Below are 14,320 nucleotides of genomic sequence, written 5' to 3'. Positions count from 1 at the left end.
TGAAATCTGCAAAATGAAGCTTTTTCAGAGAAGGAAAAAGGTATGCGATGCTTATTGTCTTCCTAGCTAATAGGTTTTAGATTCTGATTACAAAACACACAGAATCTTATCATGATTAATTAGTCCCGTAGTGATAATATACAGCTTGCTAGTTATTAATCTATCTATGTTTATCAAATTGAGGTATGTATGTTACCAAATATTAGATCAATTATTGTATCCTATATTGTATAGCATCTTCCTTGTATGAGAGAGTCTTTAATAATTAAGCACTACATTGATTTGGTAGAGTATTAGCATTAGCATTATACTCTACATTATCCAATCAACATTCGTTAGAAAAATATTTAGAAAATATTTGCATTTATAATTTATAAAATTAAGGAAAATATATAATTTAGTTATTTATTTTATTTAATACTACCATACAATTATTTTTATATTCAGAAAATAAAATTTTAATTTCTAAATTATATTATATTTAAATGTGAAATATTATTAAAATTAGATATTTTTATTGGAATTTTTTTTAAAAAAATAATAATTTTTTGATATAAACATAATTTTGAAATTATTAAATAAAATAAATTAATTTTTATCTTTTTGATTTTTATATTAATATATATATATTAAAAATATTTATTAGAAATAAATACAATATATATTAATTTTTGCAATAATTTTGAATAACATATTCTACCAATCATTATATTAAATAATTTAGCAAAAACATACAGTTTTTGCAACATTCTGCTTCTATAGCATATTAATACCGCTTCATCATTTGTTATGCCAATCAAGACCTACGTATCTATCTTTCTAGTTTAATGTAGTGTCCAATTAATAAAGGAATCAACAAGTTCTTATTTTTAGTTATTTTGAAAGAATGGTTAAAGTACCATGCATGTTTTCGTTTTGTATAAACTTATATTTAGATATGTTATTTATGAGCAGTTTTCATCTTTGGTTATGGTTGTGTGAGAAACAACAATGTAAGAAAATGACAAGTCGAAGCATGCATGGTATGCTAAAAAAAACATCACTATCGTATAACTCTTATCTAGAGGAAACCATTTTCGAATTTAGTCAAGCATCACGTAACTATTTACATGGTATAGAAAAATATGTCTTGTCTTTTACCAAAAAAAAAAAAATATGTCTTGTACGTTCTAATTTATTTAATTATCTCCATATTTCCCTGACCTGGTCTTTTAATCTTTCCACGTCTCATCAGTTATCTGCATGAAAAGCAGCCAAGTAAATAAATAAGAAAGTTTAAAATGAAAGAAAAATAAACATTGCTAAATATAAAATAGAAAAGCCAATTATATTTGATCAAAAAAAGAAGAAGAAGCTAATTCTATAAATAAAAAGCTTAAATTAGTACAACTTCCAGTCAAAAGGTCAAAATAATCGGAAAACAAAGAATTTTTGGGTCAAACTCCATTACAGGTCAACCAAGTCACCACTTAAGTGGGACCAATTTCTCCACGTCAACTCAAAATACAAACATTTTCTCCAATCATGACACGCCGCATCACGTTTAAAAAAACTCTAGGACCAGCGCCTTTAACGAGTAATTTCCACGTAGCATTTTTCAAGGCCTTAACTCACACCAGCTTATATCATGCACATACGTACACAAATACATACACACATTTAACCAAAATTATATAAATTGGTTACCGTAACTTCCATAACCTCCAATTCTCCAGAAAGCTGTAAGAAACTTTCTTATCTTCTCTGTCTTTAACAGAATTGTCAGTTTTTGTTCTGTTTAATTAACTATTATCCGTTTTTTTATATCTTAATTTTGTGGATTTCTTGTTCAGACATCACCCCTCCCACATTCGAGAAAGCATTCAAGAAGCCTCGTTCAATGATTTCTCCCTTTCTTGGGAAATTTTCCCAGAAAATCTTGGTATCACGTTGGAGTCCATAAAGAAACGTACATAAGGATGTCGCAGGACGTAATCTCGTCTCATGAGCAGCTCTCCATGGTAACTCTTCGCTTTTTTTTTCTTAATCGTCAATGAGTCAATGACTCCCTGATTTATAAACCCCTGAATGCATGGTTTGTGTTTTTATCGAAAACATAATTAATATATATATATATATATATATATATATATATATATAATTCTTTGAATGTGTTGATTAATTAGGTATAAGAAGTTCTATATCTTACTTTTCTTAAATGGTCAAAAACATTTTATCCTAAAAACATAGTATGATAGAGGGAGAATTTTATATTTGATTATCGTTGATATAAAAACTTTGTAATGACAAAGAATTTTGAATTTTCAGTAAAAAATAAATTTATGCATGAAAAATGGTTGTTATTCTTACTATGCCTTTAATTTTTCTTTTATAAAAAATATCTGATGTTAGTTCTTACCAGGCAATGTTTATAATTTGTGGACGTAAAAGAAACACCGGAATCCAAAAACTTTCCTTTTATGGAAACTGTCCCTCCTTGTCGTTAATTAATTATTTTATCTAACTGGATTCCTCTTGATAAATGCCACAAAGAACGAACGAGATCTGATCTGAACGAACGAGAAACTGTCCCTCCTTGTCCACCTCTCTCTAAACGACTGTCTTAAGTTAGATCTGTTTTTCTTGGTGTGCAACAAGTTAGACCCTAGAAAATACGACCATCTTTTCATGCAAGCCTTCGACGTATGTCTCAAAAACATTACCTGTTAGATATTTTACCAATGTTTTTTTTCAGCAACTTATCTTGTTGTTTTGTTTTGTTTTGTAGGATGAGATCACAAGCCCTCTCACCGCACAAATCTTTGATTTCTGCGATCCACAATTATTTGAAGAGACCTTTAACCAAACTTCCGAGGTGACTTCTGCTTCTAACTGTTGTGGCTATGTTGAAAACAACAACGTCAATAACTTTCCAGACAAATCCAACAGCAGTTCAAATCAAGACCATGAAGACAACAACAATAACGATGACAACGGGGACTTATCGATCATATTCGATTCACAAGACGATTTTGATAACGATATCACAGCTTCCATCGATTTCTCTTCCTCTATTCAGTTCCCAGTCTCCGATCAGCTCCAAGACCAGTTTGATTTCACCGGTATTCAACTTCATCAGCCTCCTAACATCCTCTACTCTTCATCTTCTTGTGATCCTCTGCCTCCTCCTTTATCGGTTTTCGAAGAAGATTGTCTTTCTTCTGTCCCAAGTTACAATCTTGGCTCCCTAAACCCTACTTCTCCTTTCTTGGGTAGTCCCGGTTTACCAGCTTATATGGCTGTAACCAAGAATATGATGAACAGCGGTTTACCCATTGAAAGATCTGGGTTTTACTCCGGTTTTGGTTCTGATTTTAAACCGTCACATGATCAGTTGATGGAAACCCAGGCTGATAACGGTGGAATGTTCTGCCCAGATCCGATCAAACCCATCTTCGATACAGGAGATCATCATCTCCAGGTACAAGAAATGAAACCAGTTTGGTAATCCGGTTAAATATATGCACCTGGTACTTATGTTTGTCATTTTTGTTCGGAATAGGTACTTGACGGTGGCGAAAACCAGAACCACCTGGCCAAACCGGTCCTTCCGCAGTTAGGAACAGAGATAACCGGTTTAGATGACCCGAGTTTCAACAGTGTCAGCAAACTTACAGCTGAGCAGAGGAAAGAAAAGATTCATAGGTACATGAAGAAGAGAAATGAGAGGAATTTCAGCAAGAAAATTAAGGTTTCTATGCTTAACCATTAAAACCATATTAAAACACTGGTTACCGATATACAGTTCGTTAAAAATAAAATTTTGTTTAAAACAGTATGCATGTAGGAAGACATTGGCAGATAGTCGTCCAAGAGTTAGAGGAAGATTTGCAAAGAACGATGAATTTTGTGAGCCCAATAGACAAGCTTCTTCTAGTCATCACGAAGAAGACAATGATGATGATGTAAGATCAATCATGTTCAGCTACAGTTAAAGTCTTATGAATTTTTAGGTTGGTTTGATACTTTGATATGATAAACGTTTTAACCCGGCCGGTCCGGTTTGCAGGTGGGGGTCAAGGAAGAAGAACAATTGGTTAATTCTTCGGACATATTTTCACACATAAGTGGTGTCAACTCTTTCAAGTTCAACTATCCAATCCAGTCTTGGATTTGAGTTTACATAGTCTTATAATCACGAAATAGTATTTTATAGAGGTATACTTGTATATTTATTAGTGCATTTTTTGGCTATGACTCAGATTTTCTCAGAAACATATATTAACATAAAAAGAGGGATAAAGGGTTTAGATAGGCCATGATAAATAAAACTGAAGTGAGGGGGAGTGTTTACGTTACATATATAGAACATTACAAAGTTTTGTATAGATATAGATTATATAACATGGTATCATATAATGTCTGCTGTATTTGATGGATGCTGTATAATAATAGTCATTTGAATATCATTTGTAACTCCTTAACTTTTTCTTGATCATTTCTCATAACTAGCACAGTTCTGTGAATTGATGTTGTATAAGATTTTTCTAAATATAATGTATAGCACTACGTTGGTGGCGGAAACAATCCGAAACATGTTTTCAGTATAATATTTACATTCGTATAAGTAGATATAGTATTACGCTTTCTAAATAAATTATTGAAATATGTCACAATAAAGAGGAGAGAAATAAATTATTGAATCAAAATCTCGGAAGTGATTGGTTGGGCTTTATCTCTCTATTTTAGTTTTATTTATTTTTAAATCACTAAATTTTACCAATCATTTGTTTTTTTTTTTTTTGGTTTAAATGTTAAGATTTATACCAAGATTTTCAGTTTTTTAGAATTGTGGCAAGCCACTTATTACAAGAAAATAAGAGAGAGCAAAGACAACAGAGCAAGAATTACAGGCCCGCGGGCAACAAAGAGAGATAGAGCAGGAGCAGCGAAGGCGATGGCGGAGGTTGGGCGTGACGACTGATGGCAAGCAGGCGATCCTTGATGAGACGATCCACCCGAGGGAAGACTTCAGCAACTGATGTAGAGACTTGCTGGAAGATGCGCACGTTACGCTCCCGCCAGATGCAATACACAATTACCTGCAATATAAGCTTCAGCACAGCATCCATACCAGCGACTCCAGCGAGGTGGGGATGAGCAATAACACCAGCAAGCGCTTGGATAGAGACTGGAGCAAGCAGAACTGGACTGGCAGAGAACTTAGCCCAAATTGCTGCAACAAAAGGGCATTGAAAGAAAAGATGAGAATGAGACTCTGTTCCGGAGAGACAAAGAACACACTGCGTTGGAACGTTCATGCCCCACGAAGCAAGCCGATCCCTGGTGGGAAGCCTAGCGAGAGCCACCATCCAAGTAACAAAAGAACATCTCGATATTTCTTCCTTGAACCAAACTAGTCTGCTCCATGGTACCAGAGGTGAGGGTTCTCTTAGCCTAATCCAAGTAGCTTTGGTCGAGAACTTCTGGACATAATGGTTCTCTTAGCCTAATCCAAGTAGGCTTGGTCGAGAATTTTACCAATCATGCTTTAGCTTTACATCGAAAAATTAAAGTCTACATCAAATTTTTATTTAATTTTACCAATCATGCTTTAGCTTTATTTTTAAAGCTACAGCAAAAAAAATAAAGCAAAACTTTTTATCATGTATTTTAGGCAAAAATGCTACATCATATTTTTATAGGCTGTAGAATATGTAAAATGTAAACAAAAATATCTATAATATCAAATAAACTATATAATCATAATAAAAACTTTTATAAATATTTTAATTTTGAATTTGAGTGTTTTTTAATTATTAAGATATTTAAATAATATAGATATTATTTACATATTACTTTTAAATTACAATAAATTTTGATAATTTATAAAAAAAAATATTAATATAAATTATTTTAATTCATATAAAATAATAATTTTATTTATACAACACATATTTCATATATTTTATTTTAAAATATCTACAGCCTATAACTTACAGCTACAACAAATTTAACTACAGCAAAAAGCTCTGCAGAAAAAGTCTACAGTAACAATTTTACAGCTACAACCAATTTATCTACAGCTAAACAGTTACAACTAAATTTTTTAAGCCATAGTCGAACCAATCATCACCATTGTTTTGTTCTAGCAAGCTTAACAATTTAGATGATGCACAACGAGTAGATCTTAAGTTTCCTACGTAACAGTCTTATTAAAAAAAAACTTTTCCCCTGCATTTTTAATTTTACACGATTTATACTTAGTACCTATTTGTATATAGCATGTTAAGCGTTCACATGTTACATGTATATAGTTTTTTTCTTAAAACATTGACCATATCTTCATATGCTGCAAAACTGCGTTCATAAGATAAAATAATTATAAGTTAAGAGATAGTGATATGTGTGTTGAGTTTGATCCACCGAACACACACGCACCTCACCTCCCACTAGAAGCCAATTAACCAAAAGTTGAGAAAATAAGACTTAAGTGGAAACATTGAAAAAAAACAAAAGGCAGATTATATATAAAAGTGGATGCAACACGCTATGTTTGTACAATACCCATTTCTTTGATTCTCACATATGTTTTTTTTTTTGACAAACTCTCACATATGTTTTGCTTCAAAGCTTTGCCCACTTTCTTCTTACTCAATGATTCTTTAGGAGGAGAGGTAACATTGCTTATGCTTTAAAGTTGGTGAGACATACTACGGAAGAGGAGCAATCATCCAGAAGGTAAATTTTCATCTTAGCTGAAAATATGTCTTTGATCCGTTTTTAATTTAGGTATAAAGCATTGCAATGAGAAAGGTTAATGTCTTTTTTTTTTCAAAATGGTGCTATTTGCCTTGATGTTATCAAATAAAAACTGGCTGCTCAAATCTAAATTGTCATTAGATCTTGAAGATCAATCTTAGGGTTTAGTGATTTGTTACTTTATAGTTTTTTATTCTTTTCAGTTGAAGAGGTTATAACCCATATTCCTTATAGGTAAAATAGGTATATCAAGAACTTTGGCTTTTTTACCAAACATGTTCTGTAGCTTTGAATTTTACGTTTTTTTCTTTTGGTTTTTGGTTTTTTTTTTTATCCAATGTTAGATGCATTTGATTTTGAAAATGTAATCTAGCTAATGATTTAGTACTAACTACTAAATAGATAAGACCATGTTCTTACACAATGGTTCTAAATGGTAACCAAAAATTAATGGAATTGTAAATTTCTATACTTTTCTCAAAAATTACACTATTTATAAAGAATATTAGGTGATTTTTCCGTGCTCATGCATGAGCATAAATATTTATAAAATTAATGTATTATAATTAATTGATATTTACTTTTGATTTTAAATAAATTTATTATTTATATGTATAATTTATATTAATTAGACATATGATTTTGGACATATTATATCTAGTCGGTTTGGTTGTTTGTGGGTCGAAAATCGATTTTTCTATAACTTGGGTGTATTGAATTGCATCTATTTCTCTGAATTCAACTAAAATATTTTAAATATAGCTATTTAAAAAAAAAGTATTTGCATTTAGATTAGTTATTTTCTTAGATATGTAAATATATTTTAGTAAGAATTTGTATAAATGTAACAGATATTGCGCTTAGAATTAAATAAAAAATAAATTGAAGTGTTTGATTCAAAATTACATAAATTAATATAATGATAATATTATCAAATCTCATGCATATATATAAAACTATATTGTAAAAATTAGTTAACTATCATTTTTATTTATAAATATGTTTTTAGTCACCTTGTAATTTATATGTATAAAAATAAATTGATTCTTATTATTAAATTATATTTTTACTGTAGTTAGATTTTTGATTTTGGATATAAGGTGGATTAGTTGATTCATTCATGTTGTGAGTATATTGAGTTACATATATTCTTTCAAATTCAAATTCAAGTATAATTATTTTGATACTAATAAAGTCAAATCAAATTAGTTTTATTTCTAGCTTAAATGTGCATGTATTTTAATAATATTTATTAAAATTATATGTTGAGTTTTTAAAATATTAGAAACTAAAGGGAGGATCAATAAGAAATTACATACATAAGTATAGCTTAATAATTTCTATAAGCTCATGAACGAATATCAATATTTACAATAATTAAAATATTTTATAACTTCTAAATACTTGCATGCCTTAGATTTATTGAAATGTAAACTAGAATTTATTTTAAATAATCTTGAAAATGAGATTTCAGATTTGTTTGGGTATTTTGATTATGGGTATATTAAGTTCCACAAAAATAAAGAAAACATAAACTTAAAAAGAAACTAAATAATAAGATTTTTTTTAATAATGATAAAACACATATATGATAATATATGATTGATAGTTTAATTTTAATTTTAAATTAATTTATAGTTTATATGTATAATTTATATTAATAATATTATAATTATTTAATTAGACATGATTTTGGATATGTTATATCTAGTCGGTTCTGTTGTTTTCATAGTCGATTTAGTTATCATTTTGACATATTGAATTGTATTTATTTCTTTGAATTCAACTATAATATTTTTTATTTTAAATATATTAAATTTTTGATTAATTTTATTATTTGCATTTAGATTGGTCGTTATTTTATATATGTAAATGTATTTTAGTAAGATTATGTATAACTTAAAATATATAACTTAAAATCACCTAGGATTTTCAGATTTTTTTTATTCCCCTGAAAAATTAAAACCGCACACAGTTACAACATAAGACTAAAAAACGACATATATTAACAACTTAAAACACAAAAACAACACAAACCAAAAACCAAAACCACTTGTTTCTCAACATATGTGGGTGCCCGCTAACCCGCTATCAGAATTATTAAGACCTGCGTCCGCCCCACTATTTCTGACACGATCCGCCTGATCCACATTTTTTAAAACCCAGTTTTTTTTGGGTCCGTACCCACCCCGCAGCGGACCTAATGGACTGGATCCCACGAGTAAAGAGTTAAATTCCCAGTTCTACATCCGCTTCTCTAAAACAATTTGTTGAGATTTTATGAAAAATAAATGAAGTTGAAAAGTCTAGCAATCATTATATAGATGGGAATCTCAATACTGCAAGAGGCTGGGCTGCACTCATATTCTTATATACCAACTACCTGAAGAACCTAGACCGATGATATATGTAATACTAATGATTCAATTCAATTCTTCAATAATATTTTATTAAAAATCTCTCGAAAAATCTTATAAAATTTATGTAATCAGGTTTATGCGACAACACACGTGTGTTTTACCGCTAACCATTTCCTAATCTATCTAAAAAAAATTTCAAGAATTTCTGTAATATAATATGCTACTAGATTATTGTTTTTCACTAAAGCTTACTTTTTTTATCGAAATAAAACTATCTTTATCAGAAAGCTTTTTTTAATGTGGCCATATGTTTAAATACACGCTAAATTATTATAAATTTTAATTTTTTATTTATAGGACACATAATAAATTATGATTTTTTTTTAAAATGCACATGTTTTTATCATATATAGATTTATATATATATATATATATATATATATATATATATCAAATTTTATAATAACGAGTATGGAAAGAAATTTTCACTACAAGATGTGTATAAAAGACCCAAACTTCTATGTGTTGAAATAGACTTTTGTTACAACTTACAACACATGGTTACAAGTTTTAAAAACAGAAATGTTACTTGAATATCTGTTGTATAAGCTAAAATGATAATATGACCGGTTGGTTACTTTAACTCACAGAAAATAATTGCCTAGGTGGCCAGAGCTTAACACATGGCTACAAGTTTTAAAAACAAAAATGTTACTTGAATATGTGTTATATAAGCCAAAAATGATAATATGACCAGTTAGTTACTTTAACTCACAGAAAATAGTTACATAGGTGGCCAGGGCTTATAACACACCTAAATGTTCAAAAAATCAATTGATATATTTACTTAATTAAGAAAAAGAAATTAAAAAACAACGAATTGACTTCCCAAAAATTACTGGCTTCCATAATCTGGTAAAAACTTTTTATTATATAAATCATCTCGACCTATCCAATTTTTTTACTAAATCATCTTTGTTTCACAACACAATAAACAAAACTATACACTTTGAATTACACATTCACGGTACTTATGGCAGCTCAAGTTTTAAATAAAACTTATAGGGCATTCATGATTTTAACTTTATTTACAGTGATTTGTTTGATACAAATTTCTGATTCTATCCCAGGAGATGTGTGTATAAAAGATTGTGTCATAAATCAATGCATGAAAGCATCAAAAAAAGCAACTCCGGCAATTTGTGACAACCCGTGCAAGATCATTTGTGATCCAATGAATAATGAGCGATACGTTACCCCTAGTCAAGGTTATCGAAATCCTGTAAAAAGGTTTTGCGAAACATTTAGCTGGATATGTCAGTAACTGGGAAAATATTTCTACAACAAAACTGGAAAACTAAGCGTCTAATTTATTTGTAATGTATATTTATATGTTATATTGTTTGAGCTATATATATACCTCATTAAAAGTATATGCTATTTAAAAAAATTGTAATTATTCGATCAAAATATGCTTATCATAAAAAAAAATTTAGGTTCCATTTTTAATCTCTTAAAAATCAGCACTGAAATTGTGATTGTATTTGTGAAATCATATTATATAAGTAAAAAATGGAAAATATTTCTATTACTTTAAAAATATATTTCATATTATATAAAGAAAATATTTCTATTACTTTAAAAATATATTTCATATTATATAAAAAAATTTAGGTTCCATTTTTAATCTCTTAAAAAATCAGCACTGAAATTGTGATTTTTTTGTGAAATCATATTATATAAGTAAAAAATGGAAAATATTTCTATTACTTTAAAAATATATTTCGTATTATATAAAGAAAATATTTCTATTACTTTAAAAATATATTTATTTTATATTGTATAAAGTATGTTTTAAAGGAATTATATTTATTTTTAATATCAAAAATATCTTTTGTGAACTTTTCTTTTTAATAAAATCATATTATATATACATTTATTTTTATTTTTAAATCCGTTTTAAACTTTTTAAATGTTTCATTTTTATTATATATGTTATTTGTAAAAAGTAAAAAAGATACTAAATAAAAATTTACTAGTAGTATTTAAATTTAATACTTTAAATTCATTAAAGGTACCTCTTAGGAAACTGATTTCCTTTGTCGTTCATTTAATTCGAAAGAACTAGAAAACCTTTTTAAAATGGAAAAATTATAAATAACAAATCTTCTGTTTCATTCCCCTATTATTTTGTTCTAATTCTTTTTTCTCTCTCTTCAATCCTATTGTTTTTAGTTGTCTTAACGGACCTTTTGTATACTACTATCGGAATCTTGGTTATTTATGTATTTAAATTTTAATATTTCTCAGATTTGTGTATGTCATCCTTGCGCAGGGGCCATAAACAATTTTAATATGTTTCTATATTTGTCTCAGGTATTGTATTGATTAGGAATCCCTCTCGTGTGAATATCGAAGTTGCTCCGGTTCTACAACGAGCAAAGCAAGGTGAACGATGGAGGGTGATACTCCTGGCGATACTAAAAAGAATGAACATCATCAGTTGATGAATGTGAACAATGACGTGAGTCCTTCAAGCCTAAACAGCTCACCAAAGTCGAGAAACTTGTTACGAAAGAAAGATGGACGATGCTTGGCGGTTTTGAGCAGCGGCAAGTGTTTACAGATATTTAAAAACAGCCCCAAAGTATCATGTAGTCACGAGTTCTCTACTTCTTCTCCAAGTCATTTCTTGAGGAAACCAGGAGCAGACTCTAATGCTGCTGATCAGTCTAGGAAGGTAATCTCTTTACCTAGCAACAACACCTTCTCGTCTCCATCTAGAGACGTTTCTCAAGGAACCCTTCAGTTCACTATGAGAGCCAATGGAATGCCTCGTTTTGTTTTCAAATTGGACAATCAAAAAGATGTTTATGTAGCAAGCTTAAGCAGCAAGGATGAAGACCAAAGTGGTTTAGAGTATTCGTATATGATTCATCTGCAAAGAAGAGAATCATCATCATCATCGCTTCTAGTTGGTAGAATTAAGGTGTCAACCTTGTCCTCAGGTTCATTGTTGAATGAGAGATTCATAGAGAGAAAGTTTGTTTTGTTCAGCAACAATTGTGAGCATTCACAGACACCGTGTAAGAAGAAAAATAGAGGATTGTGTGAAAAAGTAGTCGGTGTGATGAAGAACAACAATGAGCAGATGCAACAACCAAACTTTGATCACGAGCAGGTGAATCTACTGGAAAACAACCTTCCACCCAATCTTGAAATGTTAGCTATTATTGTGAAACAAGAGTTTCTTGAAGAAGAAGAAGAAGAAGAAGAAGAAGAAACCGGAGGTTGGGGATTGAAGTTCTTGAGGAAATCTACGTTGGTTCGAAATGAAAGTGGAAGTTCAAGATCTAAGACAAGTGTTGATGTTGTGGTTCCATCAGGGATTCATGGAGGGCCATGTTCGAGTTTGATAGAGAGGTGGAAATCTCAAGGAAACTGTGACTGTGGAGGATGGGACTTGGGTTGTTCCTTAACCCTTCTTAATGGCCAACTACAAAATAATAATCTCTTGGAGCTATTCATAGAGGTAATATCTCTTCTACTATATATATAGATCAAACTAGAATCTGATGGAGTCATTGTGTTTTCAGGGATCAAAACATGATACGACTGTACTAAGGATGGAGCAGCTTCCACGAGGACGCTACTTTGTCCAATACCAAACATGGCTATCTGCTTTGCAATCTATCTCGGTTGCTTTAGCATTCATACATAGCCACAGGGCCATAAACTACTACGACCAATGAATCTATAATCATCATTAGTGTTTTATAATTATTTTCAGCTTTTAGCAAATATTTTAAGACAAAAGTAGAAACCATTGATAAATGTCTACATAACCAAAAAACATTTGAATGTCGTACATATTGTCAGAAAAAAAAAACATCTACCAAAAATTCTCAAATTTGTTTTTAAAGATAATCAAACGCAAGTGATTGATGGATCTTGTCTTCAGACAATGGCATTGGCAGCACTAGCAATCCTAGGCCAAAGATCAGCACACTCTTTACCGATAGGACCAGTGATCGCAGAACCTTTCATTTCTCCCTTGGGGTTCACAATGACTCCAGCATTATCTGTCCAATGTACAAACATAACACCAAATCAACATCTGTTCACAAACTCAGAAAATCAATTATCAATGTTAAAGAGTGACATGTAGAGTCCATATGGAGCAGAAGCAAGCGTTAAAGCAAAATAAAGCATCTGTAACGAAGGACACAAATTAAATTTCCCAGACTTGTAACCGTATCATCACCCTCTAAACGTGTCGGTGGATACTTGACTTAACCCTGGTTAATGTCAATCACATAAACTACATATATCTAATCTAAAAGATTAATAAAAAATATCGAGTTCAAATGGAGCAGATACAAGCGTTAAAGCATCAGAGCATCTGTAACGATAGAACACATTTTAAGTTTACCAGATCTTGTTTTGTGTTAATACACCCTCAAAACGAGTTAGTTAACACATGACACAAGTCTGGAACACGAATCTAAATCACTATTAAAAATCTAACTATTCATTGACAAAACAAACTATTTAACTAATTAAAACATTTAAATTAACTGTTTTAAAAGAAAGTGAAATTTTTTTTTACCTTCGAAGTACATGAAAACACCATCCTTTCGGCGCCAGGGCTTCCTCTGCCTAACGATGACAGCTGGCATAACCTTTTTCCTAAGATCAGGCTTCCCTTTCTTCACTGTAGCCATCACCATGTCTCCGACGCAAGCGGAAGGCAATCTGTTGAGACGACCTTTGATTCCCTTGACGGAAATGATGTAGAGGTTCTTGGCGCCGGTGTTGTCGGCACAGTTCACGGTCGCCGCCACGGGGAGACCAAGCGACATCCTGAACTTGTTACCAGACGTACCTCCACGTCCTATAAATAAATTCAAACCCCATTATCAATACGAATAATTGATAAATTGCATACATTTCAGATCTAATACGAACCTCGCTTCGACATTTTGGACGGCTTGAGCAGATATGTAAGAAAGATTAGGGTTTACGAGCTTACTAATATATAGCGACGCTATAGTACTACTAGGGTTTTCTCACTCCAAACAACGTGTTTGTTTAAAGCCCAGGTTTTAAAAGTATTTAAGGCCCATTAAAGCCCACAAATAGTTTGGGGTAATTGGGTTATACAGTCCCACATCGGAACAGTGGGAGCAACTAGCAGCGAGAACTAGCAATATAATAAA

At 30.8% G+C, this 14,320-nt stretch overlaps 4 protein-coding genes across 9 annotated transcripts; 3 read left to right on the top strand and 1 right to left on the bottom strand.

Annotated features, from left to right (window-relative positions):
• The first annotated feature begins 42 nt into the window (after nucleotides 1-42).
• On the top strand, nucleotides 43-4,361 carry LOC103844250. Of its 6 annotated transcripts, none has more exons than XM_009121043.3 (6): nucleotides 43-1,721; nucleotides 1,833-2,000; nucleotides 2,768-3,460; nucleotides 3,542-3,730; nucleotides 3,816-3,944; nucleotides 4,049-4,361. In XM_009121043.3, exons 2-6 carry the CDS (start codon nucleotides 1,959-1,961, stop codon nucleotides 4,154-4,156), a joined length of 1,161 nt encoding a protein of 386 aa, XP_009119291.1. In that variant the 5' UTR covers nucleotides 43-1,721; nucleotides 1,833-1,958; the 3' UTR covers nucleotides 4,157-4,361. The 6 variants fall into 6 exon arrangements, with proteins under 6 accessions (XP_009119291.1, XP_033138334.1, XP_009119293.1 ...); XM_033282443.1 differs by having other exon boundaries at nucleotides 43-2,000; nucleotides 2,768-2,854; nucleotides 2,929-3,460; XM_009121045.3 differs by having other exon boundaries at nucleotides 43-2,682; nucleotides 2,768-2,854; nucleotides 2,929-3,460.
• Nucleotides 4,362-4,702: 341 nt separating this feature from the next.
• On the top strand, nucleotides 4,703-13,023 carry LOC103844252. The gene is made up of 3 exons (XM_009121048.3): nucleotides 4,703-6,720; nucleotides 11,478-12,633; nucleotides 12,698-13,023. Exons 2-3 carry the CDS (start codon nucleotides 11,557-11,559, stop codon nucleotides 12,851-12,853), a joined length of 1,233 nt encoding a protein of 410 aa, XP_009119296.1. The 5' UTR covers nucleotides 4,703-6,720; nucleotides 11,478-11,556; the 3' UTR covers nucleotides 12,854-13,023.
• Nucleotides 9,271-11,482, top strand: LOC103844453. Its single transcript, XM_033282473.1, has one exon. It carries the CDS (start codon nucleotides 10,135-10,137, stop codon nucleotides 10,423-10,425), a length of 291 nt encoding a protein of 96 aa, XP_033138364.1. The 5' UTR covers nucleotides 9,271-10,134; the 3' UTR covers nucleotides 10,426-11,482.
• Nucleotides 12,905-14,189, bottom strand: LOC103844251 (60S ribosomal protein L23). Its single transcript, XM_009121046.3, has 3 exons — nucleotides 14,070-14,189; nucleotides 13,711-13,995; nucleotides 12,905-13,183 (listed from the first exon to the last, which is right to left on the bottom strand). The coding sequence occupies exons 1-3, from the start codon at nucleotides 14,080-14,082 to the stop codon at nucleotides 13,059-13,061; spliced, it is 423 nt and encodes a 140-aa protein (XP_009119294.2). The 5' UTR covers nucleotides 14,083-14,189; the 3' UTR covers nucleotides 12,905-13,058.
• Nucleotides 14,190-14,320: the final 131 nt, after the last annotated feature.

Source organism: Brassica rapa, chromosome A10 (assembly GCF_000309985.2).
Source record: "Brassica rapa cultivar Chiifu-401-42 chromosome A10, CAAS_Brap_v3.01, whole genome shotgun sequence".
NCBI classification, from domain to species: domain Eukaryota; kingdom Viridiplantae; phylum Streptophyta; class Magnoliopsida; order Brassicales; family Brassicaceae; genus Brassica; species Brassica rapa.
Note: the sequence above shows the minus strand (reverse complement) of the source record. Positions and strands in the feature narration are given on the sequence as shown.